The sequence below is a fragment of the Bombus pyrosoma genome, linkage group LG13 (assembly GCF_014825855.1).
Source record: "Bombus pyrosoma isolate SC7728 linkage group LG13, ASM1482585v1, whole genome shotgun sequence".
NCBI lineage: Eukaryota > Metazoa > Arthropoda > Insecta > Hymenoptera > Apidae > Bombus > Bombus pyrosoma.
The window spans coordinates 6096765-6115656 of record NC_057782.1 but is presented as its reverse complement, the minus strand read 5'-3'; the positions used below and the strand labels follow the sequence as shown (position 1 = coordinate 6115656).

General features: G+C 35.9%; 1 protein-coding gene across 6 annotated transcripts in view; it reads left to right on the top strand.

Annotated features, from left to right (window-relative positions):
* LOC122574336 (neuropeptide CCHamide-2 receptor-like) overlaps positions 1-18892 on the top strand; it is a 33161-nt gene that overhangs the window by 13605 nt on the left and 664 nt on the right. For 3 of the 6 annotated variants that reach the window (XM_043741831.1, XM_043741832.1, XM_043741833.1), the window contains 6 exons: positions 10347-10568; positions 12674-12822; positions 13634-13833; positions 14041-14222; positions 16375-16589; positions 17080-18614. In XM_043741831.1, the coding sequence (XP_043597766.1) occupies positions 10347-10568; positions 12674-12822; positions 13634-13833; positions 14041-14222; positions 16375-16589; positions 17080-17320 (1209 nt within the window). In that variant the 3' untranslated portion in view covers positions 17321-18614. Of the gene's footprint in view, positions 1-10211; positions 10272-10346; positions 10569-12673; positions 12823-13633; positions 13834-14040; positions 14223-16374; positions 16590-17079; positions 18615-18892 lie in introns of those variants that run through there. The other 3 variants (XM_043741829.1, XM_043741828.1, XR_006319006.1) reach the window with 2 other exon arrangements.

Below are 18892 nucleotides of genomic sequence, written 5' to 3'. Positions count from 1 at the left end.
TCAATTTCTTTTCCCCGAAGTGTCTCCCTTTTGCTTGATAGAATCTGCATCTCTGATAGCGAAAATCGTTCTACGTTCCAAACAAGATGCCGATAGCCTGTTTATTTTACTAATCTGGTATAAACACTGTCTGTGAAAGTAGGTGAAACTACTAAGAATCCCCTGGAAAGTTTCACAGTGATCAAGTGGTCGACAATTTTGGTGAAAGTAAGCACTAAATAACCACGAAATGGACGTCGTCCACAGAAGATGATTTGTCAAGGAAATAGTTGCAAGTTTACACGGCAGCGTCTGCGGAGAGATTGCTCGCGAGACGACAGATTATTCTCCGCCATCGATGTAGGTGGTGGACACTGTCCAAGAAAACAGTTGGAGCTGGAAGTGCACCCTCGAGGCATTTAGCCATGGAACGATTTTAGTGAAGGTGACCGGTAACTGAAGTTGCTGATCAATGGAGTGAACATTGCCCAGGGCAGAGATTCGAGTAAGGGTTAGTTATTACAAGTTACTGGAGAGAATTGCTTCGGACATTTTAGCTGATTTACAGAGAAAAATCTGCCCGACTCGAAATTTGCATTCGATCCCAATGACAAAACTTGGATGAAACTTTGTAGGCTTAAAGAACAGTCACATTTATAATTGCACATCTCTTTTAGTCGCGATAACTCGAGTTCAAGGGGTGAAACCACCCTCCAGAATACGACACGAGAGGAGAACATTTTATTAACAAAACTGGAGTGCCATTCAATATGTTGAAAGTCAACATACAATTTTTCAAAGTGTGCAAAGAATCATGATCACAAATTTTATTCAGAAATGAATTCGATGGTCCATTTCAAAAGTAAAATAATAATTTTTTATTAGAAAGAATAATGGAACAGTCCGTGCATCGTTCGACCCGCCTGTGTACATTTGACAAGCAAAGTTTTCCATAAAAATACGGCAATCGAGGGATGCGCGATCATAGCCAAATAGATTTGAAATTGATATGGAAACGGAAGGTTTCCATTGCAAATCATGTTAGCTCAATACGTTTATCAGCTGACTGACAAATTCTGTGATCACTATCCGGAGAAATTTTCGCTCGTTCCAATAATCGTCGAAGATATAATTCTAGTTTGATTCCAATCTCGCGAATATTGCAATTTGGGAAGCTAATGAAAGTGGAAAGCCTATAAAACCGTGTCGCGATATCGACGCGACAGGTGCTTGCCAATTTTAATGGTATATTTGTTCGGTTTGGTTCTATATGTTCTCTCAATTTCGCTATGACATCGCGCAGAAATCAATTCCTAACGATCACCCTTTATATTCACGCGGAAATTTTAATCGTATCCAAATGTTTTTTGCACTTTAGAACTAAATTAAAATTATCCACAGACCTTTAAGAACTTTTTCGACTTCTTCGGCAGTTCGCAACTTTCACGAATTACTTTCGTAGGACGCTGAACTTCAACATCAGCACGGTACTTGTTCCTTTCCGTTCGGTTCATTTGCACACGAACTAATGAACGGAGATTTCGATTTGAAAGTTCAAATTCTGTACCTAATTGAAAAAGTTATATTCTGGAGATTGTCACAAAGTGGATAAAGTTTCTCGTTAACTTCGTACCTCAAGATATCCGCCGTGATGAGTTTTCGCGTTACCAGAAGGAAGAATGCCAAGTGGAACATCTCTGTAGCTAAAGAGTTACAGAAATGGTCGCAATACATTTGTCAAACCCTGATTCTTCTCCCTAGATATAATCAAACCATAAAGTCATAAAAATATTATTGAATTCACGCCATTTAATTTTTTTAATTTTTTACTTGGGAAAGTACTTTGTTATCAAAGATCGCTATAACGTGTCTGAAAGATATAAGCAAGTTGCAAGTCGATTATCGCCAAGATGTATTCAGCTATTTATCTCGTTGATTGCATAACACAATTTTTAGAACATTTTACTGTAACAAGAGACGGAGACAATAGGATAATCAAACGTACAAATGAAATAAACTAATTTGATAATATTTTTATGTTACTTGTATCGAACTACGTGTAGTATAATAATTTTATTCGTAAACTCACATTCAGAAGAAATACGTTTTAGTCTATCTCTGCTCACAATGCCTCACATATATCTACTATGTGAAGAAAAACGTTGTATTATCAAATGACGACACTATGCATTTAAGGATTAATAATTTATACCCAAAAGATTACCTCGTGTACTAAGTGGTTTCGCATGTTCTTCTACTTCCAGGAAGCGGTATTTACATCTTGCAAAACCCTTTATTCACGCGAACTCTGCCTTAGTGCCTCGCTTTGTGAAGCTTCGCGCGAACATTCCATAAATTACAGACCAAAGAAAACAGCCTGCCTTGAAAAACTACGAAACCAGCATCATTACGTTTCTATAGTGTATCGTGCATCTACTCGCCTCAAATAGCTTGAATGCATCGTAGTATTTTATCTACGAGCGTATTACGAACGTATTACGAACGTGTATTGAGAATATCTCTTTCATATCAGAAAATTTTCAGCTTTTACACACCAAGGAAACGATCCACCGATACAATTTCTCTGACACAGAGACGATCGTTAGGGAGAAGTTAAACGATCCCATAGCTCGTAAAAGAATATAACAGAGAATATGGTCGATAAATATACGTAAAGTGAATTTCGGGTCGGATCTTCTCTGTAACGGTTAACTCTTAACAGTCGTCCATTTCCTTCGACGCGGCGATGTATCGTTCATCTTCGTTAGGACGACGTCTCGCGACACTGTGCATGGTTCTACAAATCATTATAATTCGATACAACATTTGCGAACTTGCGTGAATATTCCATTCAAAACGGTTTAAAGTTTAAGGGAAGCTGAGGCATTGATTAAAGTTACACAAGCTGTGGAATATCTCCGCATCGCAAACGTGGAAATAGTACGTTCATCTATCGATACTTAATGCTAGTTCATCCGTAAACACGACATCGACAATACATCAGGAACTTTCTTCTAAAAGAGCACGCTTCAAACTCACAAGTTCCGACTAGTAAATAATTAATGGGACCTAAACCATAGCTTGGAATCTCCGAATACCAATTTCTGGTTATCCCGAAATTAATGGGCCACCATTCGGTTTCCATTGCAATATCATCTGCAGCACAGAACGCTATACAGGTATTGGTTTCTACATACATATGTATGTCATTTGTTAAAATGTTCCCATACGCTGGTTCCCATACTTGAAGATATTTCATTTACGGTTTCTCTTAATATAGTTATTACCATTATACGTACACGTTGCGTCGATACGATTATCTTATTTAGAATTTTACATATTTTTTCATTCATTCTCACCTTCATATTAAATATAAAAATATTTATTCCAACGCATTGACCATTGTCTTGTTAAAATGAATAAAAACAGAAACGTAACAATTGTATCAGCAGGAATCAACGTCATTATTTAGCTCGTAGAATATACTTGACATTAATCGATATATTTTAATATCGTTGTTATCTCTCGGATTTAACTCGTTCTAAGAAATAACATCAGGTATTTGTCCATTAGTTTCTATAAGATTTTCATCTGGGAAATGTTCTAATGTTTGTACACAGAGAGAGCTAAATAAGCACATCTCTCATATTCAAACTAATCTTTTACTATTCTAAAACAGAATTACAGTGGAGTATGTTAGAACGAATATAATTGGTTTTAGAGCCTAATTCAGGTATTCGTTCCAGATCGGCTAGAAAACAAATTCACCATTCAATACATATAAGATAGAAATAATATCGAGTTAGTTTATTAATTTTTCTGTATAGTATATTCGTGTATGATATTAAACTGGGCAAATTTCCTATAACAGATACAGAATATCCAACATTCGTGAAAACGATAAATCAATATCGTAATATCAGCTGCTCTTATTGTGTACTGATTCTATACATCGAACCAGATTATCGCGTTTAAGAATGAAAGAATAAAATCGCGTTTTTCGCACGACTGGTCGAATTTGAAAGTGAATGAATATGCGTGGCCCATTAGAATGGATCGTTGAAACGTCGTTACGTATACATCGTCCATTTTTCGGCCACACTTCATCGCCAATCGGTTTCAGTCCGTTGATCGTGGCACACCATAGAATATGTATATGACAGACGTATTTTTACAATGTTAAATCTACGCACCGCAATCGCCATTTCGCACCAGGATTATCGTTATTAAAAAATTACATTTAGTCGCGTCCCGCTGCGTTATATTTACAACATGACACCTGTTACCCTCTGTCGCAACGAATTCACGGCATTTCAGTCCGAAGCAATTTCGAATAATCACTTTCAGCGACAGGGCGGATAATATTTGCATAACGTCATTAATATCAATTATTGCAAATACTACTGCAACTATGAATGCAATGAAAATCCTTTTAATTCCATGTGTGAGATATAGTAGTAGGGCGATTTCTAAACGCGTGTCGATATTCCAGTGAAAGAATCTTTGCCAAATTTTGTGTATTTAACTTATGGAAAGAATAGTGTAGTATAATAATAATAGTATAGTCTATGGAATTGTATATCACTTGCATATCGGAACAATATGAGTTTACTAGTACATTATCGGAGCGAGTTACATTTTTAATAATTATAATATTTCAAGTTCTATGACTTCTGTGATTGGATTATGTCAAACTTGACACATTTCCGTGGTTTTCTGTGAATTTACTACAACTGGTAGAGTCTGATGCAAGATATACTCCTTCTATCACGATCATTTCTCTTTGCAACCGAGAAATTCCAAAACCGCAATTCAATTTCAGCCCGTACCATAAGAAGAGAGAAAATAGATAGTTTCGGTGTCTACGATATTGAGAACAGATACATCTTATTCCGAACGTCGAGGGCATGGTACTGGTGCCATTAACGAGTCTGAAACTAGCAGATTGAATGTTTCGATCGCAAGTACGAGAGTTATTTTTCAATTGCTCTAAGAGAACGTAATACGATAGTTCTCCTTTCATCTGGAATTGTAGACGATTAAAAAAACACTTTGGGGACTACATCTTTAAACACGATATTTGTAACAGGATGATGAGAAGAAGTGGACGACATTTACCATTCAACAGGTCAAAATGTTCATACACAAGAAGGTTTAAAGCTTATCTTTCAATTCATAGACAATTTAATTTTGCGGTAAAAATTTATGAATTACGGAATTTTCTCTTTATTTTACTCGAACTTTGCGTTCCTCGTTCCTAAGAAAACAAACGACAATAGAATTTCCATTGTTACATATTTAATTTCTATTTCATTCAATAAGAGAAACACGAGATGTGAGTAGAATGAAGATATCAGTACAGCTATCAGTGAATTTCAAATGATTTTCGAATAACTGTCTTGGATAAATATTTATTTCGAAAATAATTCGTGTAACCAACTATGTATATTAAAAAATAAACCTCGAACAACATTTTTCTATATAAGCGTTTTTTCATTATCTTCGCGTCTGACATGTAATATATGACATCCTATAAATATCGTCCACAGCTTTAACACCCTGTATATCCTTTTATACCATGGCCACGGTTGCCTTACGTTTCACTGACTGTTTGAAAACTAAGTTGGACTCTTTTAACGCGTGGCACGAAACTCGTCACACGTTGTATTCGCTTCAAACTCGTTCACGAAGTTCAGGCGTAAATCTAGTCTGATTCATGGGACATGGAACATCGCGCTGAAGCTGCAGAGATCTTCGTAAAATTCTACAAACAGGGAATCGAAAGGAATATATTACCAGTCATGAAATCACGAAAGCGTGACGAAATCGTTGGAAATGTTTGTGAAATAACGAAGTTTCAGAGATTCTGCGACGTGGATAAATTAAACTCAGACGGTGCAATTTCTTTCGAACGGGGTCGATTTCGTTCCATTTCTCTTATTTATCAACTCCGTGAAATATCACTTCGGGAGACACCACGTCTAACTTCGCTGGTAACGAAGCGAGACAATACGTAGTTTCACAGACGGGAGAATCGTTATGGGAAGCCATAAAGTTTCGAAGAATACGATCGTGCAAGATACGCGACTCAGCTCGTGAAATTTACACATACGTTCATCGATGGTATCGTTACTACGTATAAAACACTGTTTCCTGAGAAGATAAGAAATTCCTTTGGAAATCAAACGATGTAGAACGAGATTCCATTAATTCGTGTGTATCCGCGTTTTACTTCATTAGAAGAGCTAGAACTCCTTTTCAAGTATCGTTAAAGCGATATCGTTAGTATTCGATTAGTATCAGGACATCTATTACACATTTGAATCACATGGAAATTAAACTGACCAACTCTATCAACTTTCATTGTCTGACTTCTGAAAAATTTTTTCAATAACGATCGTCTATATTGGTACGAAACTGAAGAAACTTTTAGAAATTGGAATTACGTATTCAGTTTGCCTTCAGAATTTGAATGCTGCTATTTTACATTATAAACCCGTACGTTATGACAGTCAGTTTGGAATTATCTTTCTAACTGTAAATTTTTATATCGAACCATTCGTTCATTTTACCATTAGACAGTTGGAGACTGATGCTATAAATATCAACAATAGTAACTTTTTTCCATGGGAAATTGACTTTTTAAAAAATTTGTAGCTTCTATGGCTAGTTACTTTTGTATTGATTTCTCGTCAGAATATGAAGTTTGGAAATAGCATCGACAAGCTTTTTCGAGTCGAACAGATCTCAACAGCGCCACGCAGGTTGATTTTTTACCACACTTGTCTCAAAAAATTTTTTACATGAAAACTCTGTTCTGTATTAGTTGTCTAAAATATCTGACAAAAATCTTGTTTTTTTTTTAATTTAAAAAAAGGAGCTAGACAAAAACAATAAATAATTATGATATTTAAACTGAGCCAGGAAGAAGGGAAAACGCTAAGGGAGATTTGATAAACAGATTTTTATTCACATCGGATTCCCCGATATCAAGTTTCTGGAAAACTGCATATTATATTTTTAAAATTTTTGTCCCGAATCCTTATTCAAACGCCGCACTGTAGAACCTGAGAACGTGGTCTGCAAACGTGCAAACGTGGCCCGCAAGCGTGCGAACGCGCTCAGCAAATTCTGATTTTTGTCCTAAATCCTCATCCAAATGCCGTACCGTGCAGAGTTCGAAGCTGTCGTTGTCGTTGAGTTTATATCAATTTAAAATGGTAGAAAGGTCATATAGCAACGCGATCGATCTGATTAGTTTTTATTGTGCCGCGATTCGTTATCGAGCATCCAGATATGGACGCGTGGGTTTTGCATGGGACAAAAGGAACGGCGTATCGGAAAATGAAAAATGACACTATAGCGCAAGGCTTATTCCTTTCCATTTCCAACTAAAATATTTCGAATGATAAATATAAAAGAGACTTATTTAAAGACTTACGAAGATAAAAAGGAATAAAAAAACAGGATGGAAAGCGGAGTTAAAGGACAATTACACGAATATCATTTCATTATATTGCATTCTTGAATCGTTTCACCAGCACAAACGTTCTCTTCTCTTTTAAAGGGTTTTCTAGGATGTTGGCGTTTTTAGATCAGCAAGATACAACGTCGCAATTTGCAATTATAACGTGCAATCTTCAACGTATATTATACTTCGTTAGTAAGCATTTTCGCTTACGTTCGTGTCTTATCTTTACAATCGCGTACAACGTTTACCCGTTTGCGCTAACTATAGTTTCCCCTAATCTTCATGCTTGATCCCCAAGAACTCTTGTATCTCGTGTATACGCTGAGAGAAAATTTCCTAGTTACGTCCCCTTTGTGCCTATCCAACTTTCAGCTGATTGCAAAAGAGCTCGAAATTGAAAACGTCTGAAAATTGTGACACGCAGCAGTGAATCTCCTTGTAGCAATTAACAAATTTTAATGAAACACGCCGCGTGGTAAGCCACGAAAAAACTACGTTTCAAGTGTCTTCGTGCTAATTTATCGTTGAGTATTATAGTTTTATTGTAGTTCGAAAAAATATTCGAAAGCTTATGGGAGCCCTTTGAAACATTTGGAAACTTCGCTTTGAGTAATGAGACTCGATCATCGTGATTAGATTGGCCAAACTTGAAACAGGCTAGAAGGTATCTATTGCAATTAACAATTACCTTAAACAGGTATTAATATTCAATAGCTAAAATTATTCATTGTAATGTAGTATTTACAGTTGCAATTATTCATTATATTAATGAACTAGAATATTGTTAGTATTGTAGGATCGTGTTCACCATTTATAATTATATATTTAAGATATACTTGTTTTAACATACAGCGCTATTACTACCGTAGATTAACTATTCACCGAGCGAGGAAATAACTCGAAAGTTCAAACAAATTTGTGCTTTACAAAAGCATATATGTAATCGAAATTTAAAAAGCAGACGTTGGAAAAATATTTTACAAAAGAAGGTACACGGATATATATCCATCTGACGCGGGTGGCTCAACTACATTAATTCGAAAACAGGATGCTGAAGCGATGGAACCGTGATATTGCAACTTCGTCTGTAACTTGCTGGAAATAACAAACAGACGATGCAAAAGTGAATACACAAGATGTTCGCTCGCTTGAAAAAAGTATCGTGGAAAACATGCAGACGCCAAAGTATTTGAACGTTCCGTCAGATTCGCTTACATGAAGTTATTTTCGTTTTCATTACTCTCTTGTCGTGTTTAAATAAAGAAAAACACGAACCACGAACAAACAAGCGATATATTTTAAATACTAATGGAATTTATAGGGATGCATAAATATTATTTATAGAAACATTTTTCATGAAAAAAAAAAACTAATATTTCAGTGAAATATCGCTTGTTGGGCGTGCGAGCTTCGTTCTTCTCGTCCCGCTACCTGTTTTTCTATTTTAAAGAATACACATTGAATTTTTTCGCCATTGTTGGAGAATGATATTAAAATGTCGAGACAAAATTTAGTCAATAACTGAAGGAAATCACACTCGACTGGTAAAAGGGACCTTTTTTCCCTCACGTGAAAATAAATCCATCTGGTATCGAATGATGCATCTTTTCTCTTTGCTTCTTTTATCTACAGTGGTTCGCCACACTACATATATTTGAATATTTATCGTAGAAAACTTTTATGCATATATTATCTGTGTTATATAAAACAGTTTGGAATTTAATTAGAACTATTATGCATACATAATATAAAAATTACTCAATAATAAAAAATTGCTTGAAAAATACTAAAACACTTAATACAAAAATTAGTATATAGTATAAACAATTATTTTAAACATATGATAAATATTAAAAATAGTCTTATATTATGAATATCTAGGCTTAACAACATGATGAATTATTTAAATAAATATTGCGATCTCTACGAAATATTTACAGATACATTTACAGAATTCTTTCAAACTTTACCGATATAACTATAATAGTTTCATATGAAACACATAATATTCATAAAAGTTTTCTATGAATATTCCAATTTTTCCAATAACTATATAGCCGAAATACAATTTAAATATTCGTACAGTCTCTTTATCGCTGCAAGCTACAAAGCTTCCGATTGCAGGCTATTACCACGTGCCATTGGGCAAATAATTTATTTAAAACGCGCACGCAGCTGTCGAGATAGTTTTCTTGAAATATCAAAAGAAATGGACAATTTCTTTACCTACCTATCTTCCACGGGAACGTGCAGTCTTCTCGTTTTATTTCTACTGAATAAACACACGTAAATTCACATTCGCCCACATGCCAATTTAGCTAACCTCCATGGAAATACACGGAAAGTAGAACGTTTACAATACATTCAAATGACTGTATAGTCGAGTGACTGCTTTTACGAGAGAGAAAGGCACGTTTATTGGTATCGTTTCAATTTTTGAACTAGTAGTTGATCGTCGAAATCCGACCGATTCTCCGGCTCGATGAGAAATTGTTATCCAATCATTCGATAGTTAGACGTAGAAGCAGCGTGAGGAAATAACGATCGACAACCGACGCAATTTGTCGAAGGGCAATCGATCGAATTAAAATAAATAGAAATATCAATTTCTGATTGATGAAATTCATGTTTAATTTCATTGACAAATAAAATCTTGTCTCTCTATAAAAATGTATACGTGCAACGAGTAGAGTTAGTATGTACGTCCAACGTTTGAAAATGGAAATAAAATACATAACGCATAGTTTGCTTTGTTATTCAGCGGAAAAATAAATAAATTTGCTGGAAAAATGTTGAAGAATTTCAAGTTGTCCTTAACATGGTAAAAGGGAGTAAATTGCAGTGACTGCGGTTGAATATTCAAGAATAGGAAAGACGTGGATTTATTCTTTTACAGATGGCTGTGAATCTGAATGCAACGATCCCCAACAAGGAGGACAATAATTACGTTCCATACGACCAGCGCCCGGAAACGTACATAGTACCTGTGATATTCTTATTAATCTTGGTGGTGGGTGTAATTGGAAACGGAATCATGGTGTTTACTTTGTTGAGCGACGCCAGCATGAGAAATGTGCCCAACATTTACGTGCTTTCGTTGGCTTTGGGCGATCTTTTGGTAAGGAAGGACAGGATGTGTATATATTATCTCTAATGTATCATTCAAGACCGACATTAAAAAAAGGTATCCCTGACGTCGAATAAAATGGAAAAAGATTTCGTGCACGTTTGAGAAACGTTCAGATGGGCAAGACATGTCGAGAGTTTCCACCCGTAAAATATAAAATGTATTAAAAAATTCATAGCATAAATTTTGTAAAAACATATTTCTATATGAATAATTAACTGGGTAGAATTAAACTAATCTATTATTATTCTTGCAAGCCACAATCAAAAGATTCATCAGCTTACCAACACGGAAGGGATAAATATTTAATCGTACTTCTTGTGGTTATGATTCATGTATCTTGAAAAAGCCCTCTGCTACCCATTGTATTCCGCATATAAATATATATAATAAATCAAAATGAATGTCCAATAAGTTGGAAATAAATTGCGACAAAGCTGGAATGGTGGAAACTAACAATCCATGAATATTCCGAATATAGATGAGAAAAATCTTTCCTTCCTTCGTCGGGATCTTCTTTACATTTCGATTTCCCGTCAATCGGAAAATGTTGCTAGGACCCCATGTCATTTGTATCCTGGTGATATATCGAATTTATTCAGACTGTCGGATCGCGCGTATAAATCTGTCGCGAGCGAGTTCAGAACATCCGGTACTTTCTCCGTCATCGATTTCACGTAGAGTGTAAGTAGGCACGATAACGCACGAAAACATTTGAAGGCCCATGATAGAAAATTTTTCTGAGTATATATTATGACAGTTTTATTGTCACTGTCGATTGTCGTGGTTATATTGATAAAATGTATTATATCGTGCAAATACATGGGAAACCCGGACATTACTCTTTATTATCACATATAATATAGAAGAATTTAAGTCCCTTAGAAATTCATAATTATTCTTGTATAACACAATATATTTTTATATGATATAGCGATTTCTGTGAATTGTATGCTTGAAATAAATATCTTGAAATAACTTCTATACGTGCTCTTTAGTTTGTTACATATATTACCAATATAATCATGATAGCCTAGTAACAAAATTTCAAAATTTCTTGTATCACACGCGTAATACGTTCATACGAATTTCCAGAAATATTCAAATATTTTCATAAATCACCGTATTATTTAGTAAATAATACGCGTCTAAAAGAAGCTCATGCTTGATTCAGCCGTTAAAATTCCGTCGTTCTGGACACGTAATCGTGGACCCATAGCGAGTTCGATTATAAACGCGCTTATTTTCGTGGATATCGAGCTTACTTTATGATGTATGTAGCTATACATCCTGATCCATGGACAATTTATAGCCCGACGGAGAATAATCAAAGATTAATGCGATCCATACGATATCATCTGTGAAAATCATAAATAAATATTTTCTCGATTATAGTGTTCGAACGATCATGCTTAAACACAAAGAAAATGTGTATTTCACGATTACCATTGAGAAAAGAGAGCAACAGCATAATTGAGTGTTCGATCATACGACGAAATTTGTACATCCCACATAAAATTGCAGAAAATTCGCTTAATCTACATATTTTATTATAATATTCAATACAAAACGTTCCTGTTAATATCTCCCTTTTATCTCGAAATTCATCAGAGATGTCCGTATTTCAGATGAAATTTAGCGAGTTAATGAAGGAATTTTTTTTCGCAAATTGGGTGAACGTTACACGGTGTATTAAAAGGACGTGGAACGTAAATTCATCGCGAATATTTTTAATAGACTTTCCTGTATCATTATTGCGGATTCCTTTTTATTTGAATTTTATCGATAACAATGAATCCTGATAAATGTTCCTCTAATAATTCTACTATATGCTCGATGCCGTACAAATGTAATATCGAGTATTGTTTATTTTATCACTCTCACCTATCGAAATTTGAAAGGCATCGTTTTCAACGAAACAGATTTTCAAACGTTTCCCATATATTCGTAGCATTCAATCAAATTTCGCAAAAGTACAGAAAAATAGTCGAATAATATTTCGATAAAGGGTAGATTGAATAACACGAGTACAATTGACCGTGGAAATACAATACAATACGCGTGTACCTTCTCTTTTTAATTTTCGTGTATTTCAGGTGATCATAACGAGTGTACCGTTCACGTCTCTTCTATACACAATCGAGTCATGGCCGTGGGGCCTGGCAGTTTGCAAATTATCAGAGTGCGCCAAGGATATTTCGATCGGTGTCTCAGTTTTCACTCTGACCGCGTTATCAGCCGAGAGGTAAGTTGTCAAACCCAGTTACGGTTGAGGAAATTGTTGTCTCAGGGATAGGCTGGCCGTCCTAACTTTAGTGAAGTTCCGCCCCATTAATGGACCAATCGACCGACTGGTTGTTCGTGCGTTTAATCAGTAATCGAAACGAGATCTTAAACGTCCAATTTCCTTTTCGCTATCAAGAAAATCAATTAATTTACATTAATAAGAAAGTTTAACGTTAAAATAAAGTACAACTAAAGAATTGATTTGATCAGACAAGATGATCTTAACCCTGCAATACTACATTTGTACACAATCCAATTAACGCTATATTGAAAATTACATATCATTTTATTAACACAACGCTCATTTCGAACAAATGATACGTTGCTAAATAATTTTGATTTCCTCCATGTCAAATAATTATCAGGATCTATCTGCACATTTGAATTAGTATCGTTAGTGAAGTTTAATAAAACAGAAGGCGTTAAACATCCTTGCTCAATAGTGGTAAATTTAATAATAAAACAAATGAAATAATATAATGAATAGTAAAATAATAAATAAATTATAAAACAGAAATCTATATATAATCTAAGATTTCTATCTTTCCAATATATTAATATTACAGTTGGTATATTTGTTGCACGAGACAGTTCGGAACGTATAAATAACAACCATTTCTCAACAGTAATAAATACACGCAGAACAGACATCTCTAAAAGAAACATTTAAATGAGGTATAAATTACTCCGTTTTGTAGTATTTCAGGGTTAAAGTTCCAATAAAAATTGATTTAAAAATAAAAGAAAAATATGCTCGTGTTGCATCATAGGTACTGCGCGATCGTAAATCCCATTCGCCGCCATGTAGCTGGATTGAGTGCAAAACCATTAACGATACTAATAGCCTGCCTTATTTGGGTGCTGGCGATTGTTCTGGCGATGCCAGGTGCTGTTTTCTCTCACGTGCTGATCGTAGATATAAAGACTAACTACAGCATCCAGATCTGTAGCCCTTTCCCCGTGGAATTCGGTGAGTATCTCACACGCTGAAATATTTCTATCCGGATTAAAAAACTATTCTACTCAATCCGGGAACGAATTACAAGAGCAAGTATACTACGCCTAAACCGAACACACAGAAAGCGAAATAGCTGCTCGTTTACGATCTCCACTTGAACATTTCTCTGTGTGTCACATCCACGAAGTCGTATAATTTATTTCTCGTTCTGAAACGCAGGGAAGAGCTATAAGAAAGGGATGGTGTTATTCAAGTTCCTGGCCTACTACGCGATACCGTTCCTCGTTATAACAGGATTCTATCTGGGAATGGCACGACACCTCGAACTGTCCACCAGGAACATGCCCGGCGAATTATCCACCGGATGTCATCGGCTGGAGCAAATTCGAGCACGCAAAAAGGTAAAGCGAATCGATATTATTATGAAATTATACAATTTTCAAGTAAAATCTAATTTTGACACAAAAGGTATACAGGTATACCAGTGAAAAGGTGTAGAAAAGAGAAATTGAAATTGCTACCTGTATGATATTTTTATGAAATTACACTGCTTACATATGCAGCCAATTTGTAAATAAATTTAAATTGTAATAAATTGTTACTTAAACTATGATGTAAATTGAGCTATAGATGTAAATTATTTATTTTGAGAAAATTTCACGCTCATTATGTGCCCGAGTAACAAGGTGCAAGAAGAAGCAGAATTAATTTAGCGCAATCGAGTCGATGGTGCAATTGTTATAAACTATACTTTACTTACGCAATCTTCGATACGATCAATAATAAGATTGTGTAATACAACCTTAAGCCAATATACGGTTAAGCATCGATGAAGCAAGACTAGTCCAACAGCTCGAAGAAGGCGTTCCATAACCTTTGGGATAGAATGCTAATTATAAATGACTATAGATCGGGATATTATTTGGCAATATCTTTAGCCTGTAATCCAATTTCACTTACCGTATTGTATTTGAATGAAAAGTGACGGTCGATCATCTTAAAGTACATCGACGTATCGACCAATGAAGTTTCTTCAACGAGCCAACCCTTCGTCTTCCTTGTTTCTATTGTATATAAAATAATAATTTATTTGAAAACTTCGTACACAATTTAAGATGAATATCGTTCGCATATTTGATCAAGTCTTTCGACCAATTGTTATTTCAATATAAATTTATTTCTTTTTATGCAACGTGGGTGCGATCGAATACACCAAGTCAGTGTATTAAAATACTGGATAACAGAGTGTCATTGTTGTCTGATTTAAAAAACACTTCACAGGCGACTCGATATTCTGATTCACTTCGACTGATTCGATAGAAGGTGGCATCGAAGCGTGTCTAGCGAAGATACGACGGAACCTTCGATAACCACGGTTCTTACTTCTACTTTTCCAATGTTCTCGTCCGTCAAATGCATTCAACCGTTCTCTAATCCATTTTGATAACAAAAAGCCATTTCGTAGTAGTAATAACGATAGCTATGTTTCGTGAAAATAGAGTTTCGAGATTAATACAATTTCATGGAACAATTCGGACAAATAATATAATCGATTGGCCTATAAATACAGCGATGACAAATCACCTCTAGATAACGGCTGAGAATTACGCCTGGACGAGAGATTCGATTTAACTGGTGTCCGCTGGCAATCCATACCAAGACACGCTGCATGCGAACCAAAATGATCCATTCGCTCGAACGACTACGAGTTATCGCCTCTTTATTTTTCGTAGATGCTAGAACGCCTGCACTCTTCCCAGATTTGTTCCTCGGCTGTGAAAGGACTATTTCTCTTGGCGACGTTTTCTTCCAGCTAATCTCTATTTATCTTTCAGATAAAAAAGACTTCCGCGAAAGAAGTTAAATATCGAACTTGAGAATTTATTTGACGTAATATTTCAAAAGTTGAGGCAAAGGCGTATTATCTAACGACATCGGTGTCGAGACGTTGAAAGCATATTTACAGGATCGATTGAACGATGACTAAACCTGCTAAGGTCGCGATCGATCTGAGGCAGATACCTGCGAAATCTTATTATAGATATTTTTAAACGGACATATCGTAAAGCTTGCTGACAAGCGCTAGTTGTTATGTCAAATTTTTATCTATTTATCGCCTAAGATGATAAAAAAGAGAGAGGAAGAAAAGAAATAGAAAGAAAATGGAAGAAAAGGGGGTGATGCGAAGGCAACGAAGGGGAAAAAGAAAAGCGAAGCTAAAAGTAGGGAAGGAAAGGATGAAAAAGAAAAGACGAAAATGGAGAGAAGCAAGGAAGGAAACGAAGCGAGAGAGTAGGAAATGTATCATGGAGAAAAAAATAACGGAAAAGGAAGATAAAAACTCGATAAAGAAAGTCTTCTGCTTATTTCAGAATTTAAGAAGTAATATTGTAATGCCTAATCCACGATTAACTATTTATCTCAGACTTTTTACTATCTTACTAAAAAATATTCTAATCTAGGTTTCTAATAATTAAATTTTAACTAATTAGGCCAAATACCAGGCTAGTTGTCCCAGTTTAATACGTATATTTCGTTCGCTGTGATCAACAGGTTGGAAAGATGGTGATCGCCTTTGTAGTTATCTTCTTCATCTGCTTCCTGCCGTACCACACGTTTATGATGTGGTTCCACTTTTGTCCATCATCCGAGCAAGACTACGATGACTATTGGCATGCCTTCAGGATCGTTGGTTTCTGTCTGAGCTTCATCAACAGCTGTGTCAATCCCATCGCTCTATATTTTGTCAGCGGAACATTTCGCAAGAGGCGAGTATGACAAGATAAGCGACCTATCAAATGTCAGCCATTAAACCTAAAACATTGTAAAGAGAAATAACAAGTCGAGGCACACATTCTCCTTAAAATATTATATATATACTGGAGATGTTTATGCAAATTTATGTTCTTACGAACACGATTAGAAAAATGCAACCTAAACAGAATTTTGTTCCACTCCCCTTCTATATTTTTCTATGTTATTTAAATATTTTGAAATGCATAAACATCATCATTCTAATTATTGTATTACATGTTGCATGAAATGATAACATATCCATACTCATTTCACTATCTCTACATCATAACTGACTAAACAAAGAACCAAGCAGTATAAACGAGTATAAACACGCCTGTAAACAAACACGTTTGTAAACCGAAAACCCAAAAAAGCAAACAAACAATTCAAAAACAAACAGAAAGCTTTTCATATCTGAATATAAAGTTTCGTACTGACCGATGAACAAGGTTTTGCTTATAGATTCAACAGATACCTTTGTTGTTGCCTGAAGAGGAGGAGGTTAAGCGTCTGTCGAACAGAAACGAACAGTTCAGACAGAAATGGTAATCGAAGAGCGAAATTTTCACAAAGGAAACGAATGGTTGGGCGAGACAACTACAACGAAACCAGCTTCGGCTCGATATTCCGTAGAAACACACAGGAACTGAACTCGACCGCTCTTTACGAGTTAACAAGTGACGGAACCACGAGACCGACTTGAAACTTTAGATCGTAATTCATTTTTCAAAACGATCTCGAGATGTCAGCACGATGAAGACTAACGTTAAACGTTGTTAAAAATCGAGGACCATTCGCAAATAAGGTAGATCTACGTTGAATGTTTCAATTATGATTAATGATCGATTATGATTGAATTACGAGAGACAATGAATACATGAGTCGAATTCTTCGTTGTAACTATAAATATACGTAAATCTGCACGTGCAATCGCGATAATTTTTTATTTGATCGATGAAGTGCAGCTTCAGCTTTCGAAATTTAGCTTAAGGATTTTCAACGTCGTTAATTGACTTCGACGTAAAATAATAGTGTAATATAATTGATTACCGCAGTTCGGTATCAGGAGGGGCCGGTTCTCGAAACAAAGCCATTGATACAAAGAACACTTTCGACCAATTGCCTCGTTCATGCCTCTGTACATCGGTATAGGTACGCGAGTACATAACACGAATAATAGGACATTCTCGAGACAAGCGGTAACTAATATTCCAATCGCTTTGAACAATTATCTTGATCGTTTGACTAATTGTCGATAACAAACCTGAGCTATTTTTGAGCTTACCTTTAACGATATCGATTGGCCGCTAAGTCAATTTCCAGATTAAAAAAAATAGTCCTCCTTTATCGAATCTCAATTATCTCCTTCTCGAGCCGATGGAAACGAATTAATTCATTGCGGCCTGTCGATAGCCTTAGCCAGTTGCAACTCTTTCCTCTTCCCAGCCACTCCCCATCCTTTCCAAATTCTAGTTCCCGCCATTTCTCCGATCCTTTCCTTATTACGATACTTACCGCGTTGCATCGCGTCGATCCTTCAATGAAACCATTCGACGGATTGTATCGCGGCAAACTGAACAACGCACGTAAGAGAAGAGAGGAAACCGACGTTATTGAATCGCGTGGTGAAATTTAATTAGAGAGGGCGTTAGAAGGGACTGTGTGCATTAATTGTGTTCTGTCTGACGACCTTGCCCCCTTCGCTTGTTAATCGAGAATTCCTATTTGACGTGCACCCCTGTTAACAGGATTTAGCATCGCACGTCTATTGGCCGTCGCGTTTCCGTACGTTATAGACGTTCTCGTCGTTCGGATAACGTCTGGACGTCTTCTCGATACCCCTATTATAACTGTAATTAGGCCACGCAACGACGGAAGCGTTGCCAAGTGAATCGATACAAGGTTAGAATATGTAAATGCCCGGACATAACCAACTGACTTGTACCATACGACCCTAATCTTTCTGTGTGGCGAGAATAAAAATTCATATCTACGGACAGGAATCGGGTTTGTTATTCCCACTAGACGTAGCGTGTTGTGTGTTAAGTTGGCTTTCTGGATCGTTCGAAAATATGACCGGACACTGCGCGAACTGTGCCAAATATCGCCTAATGCTTAGCTATTCGAGTTACTATATTTACTTTTTTAAGTAGATTTAGTTTATTACGGAACACAGTCCGTAAATAGTTTGCAGGTTAGGTTGTTCTGAAAATGTATAGCGAAAGCGAAGAAAGATTTAAAAGGAATATATTCTCGTAAAATTAACGTTTTTTAA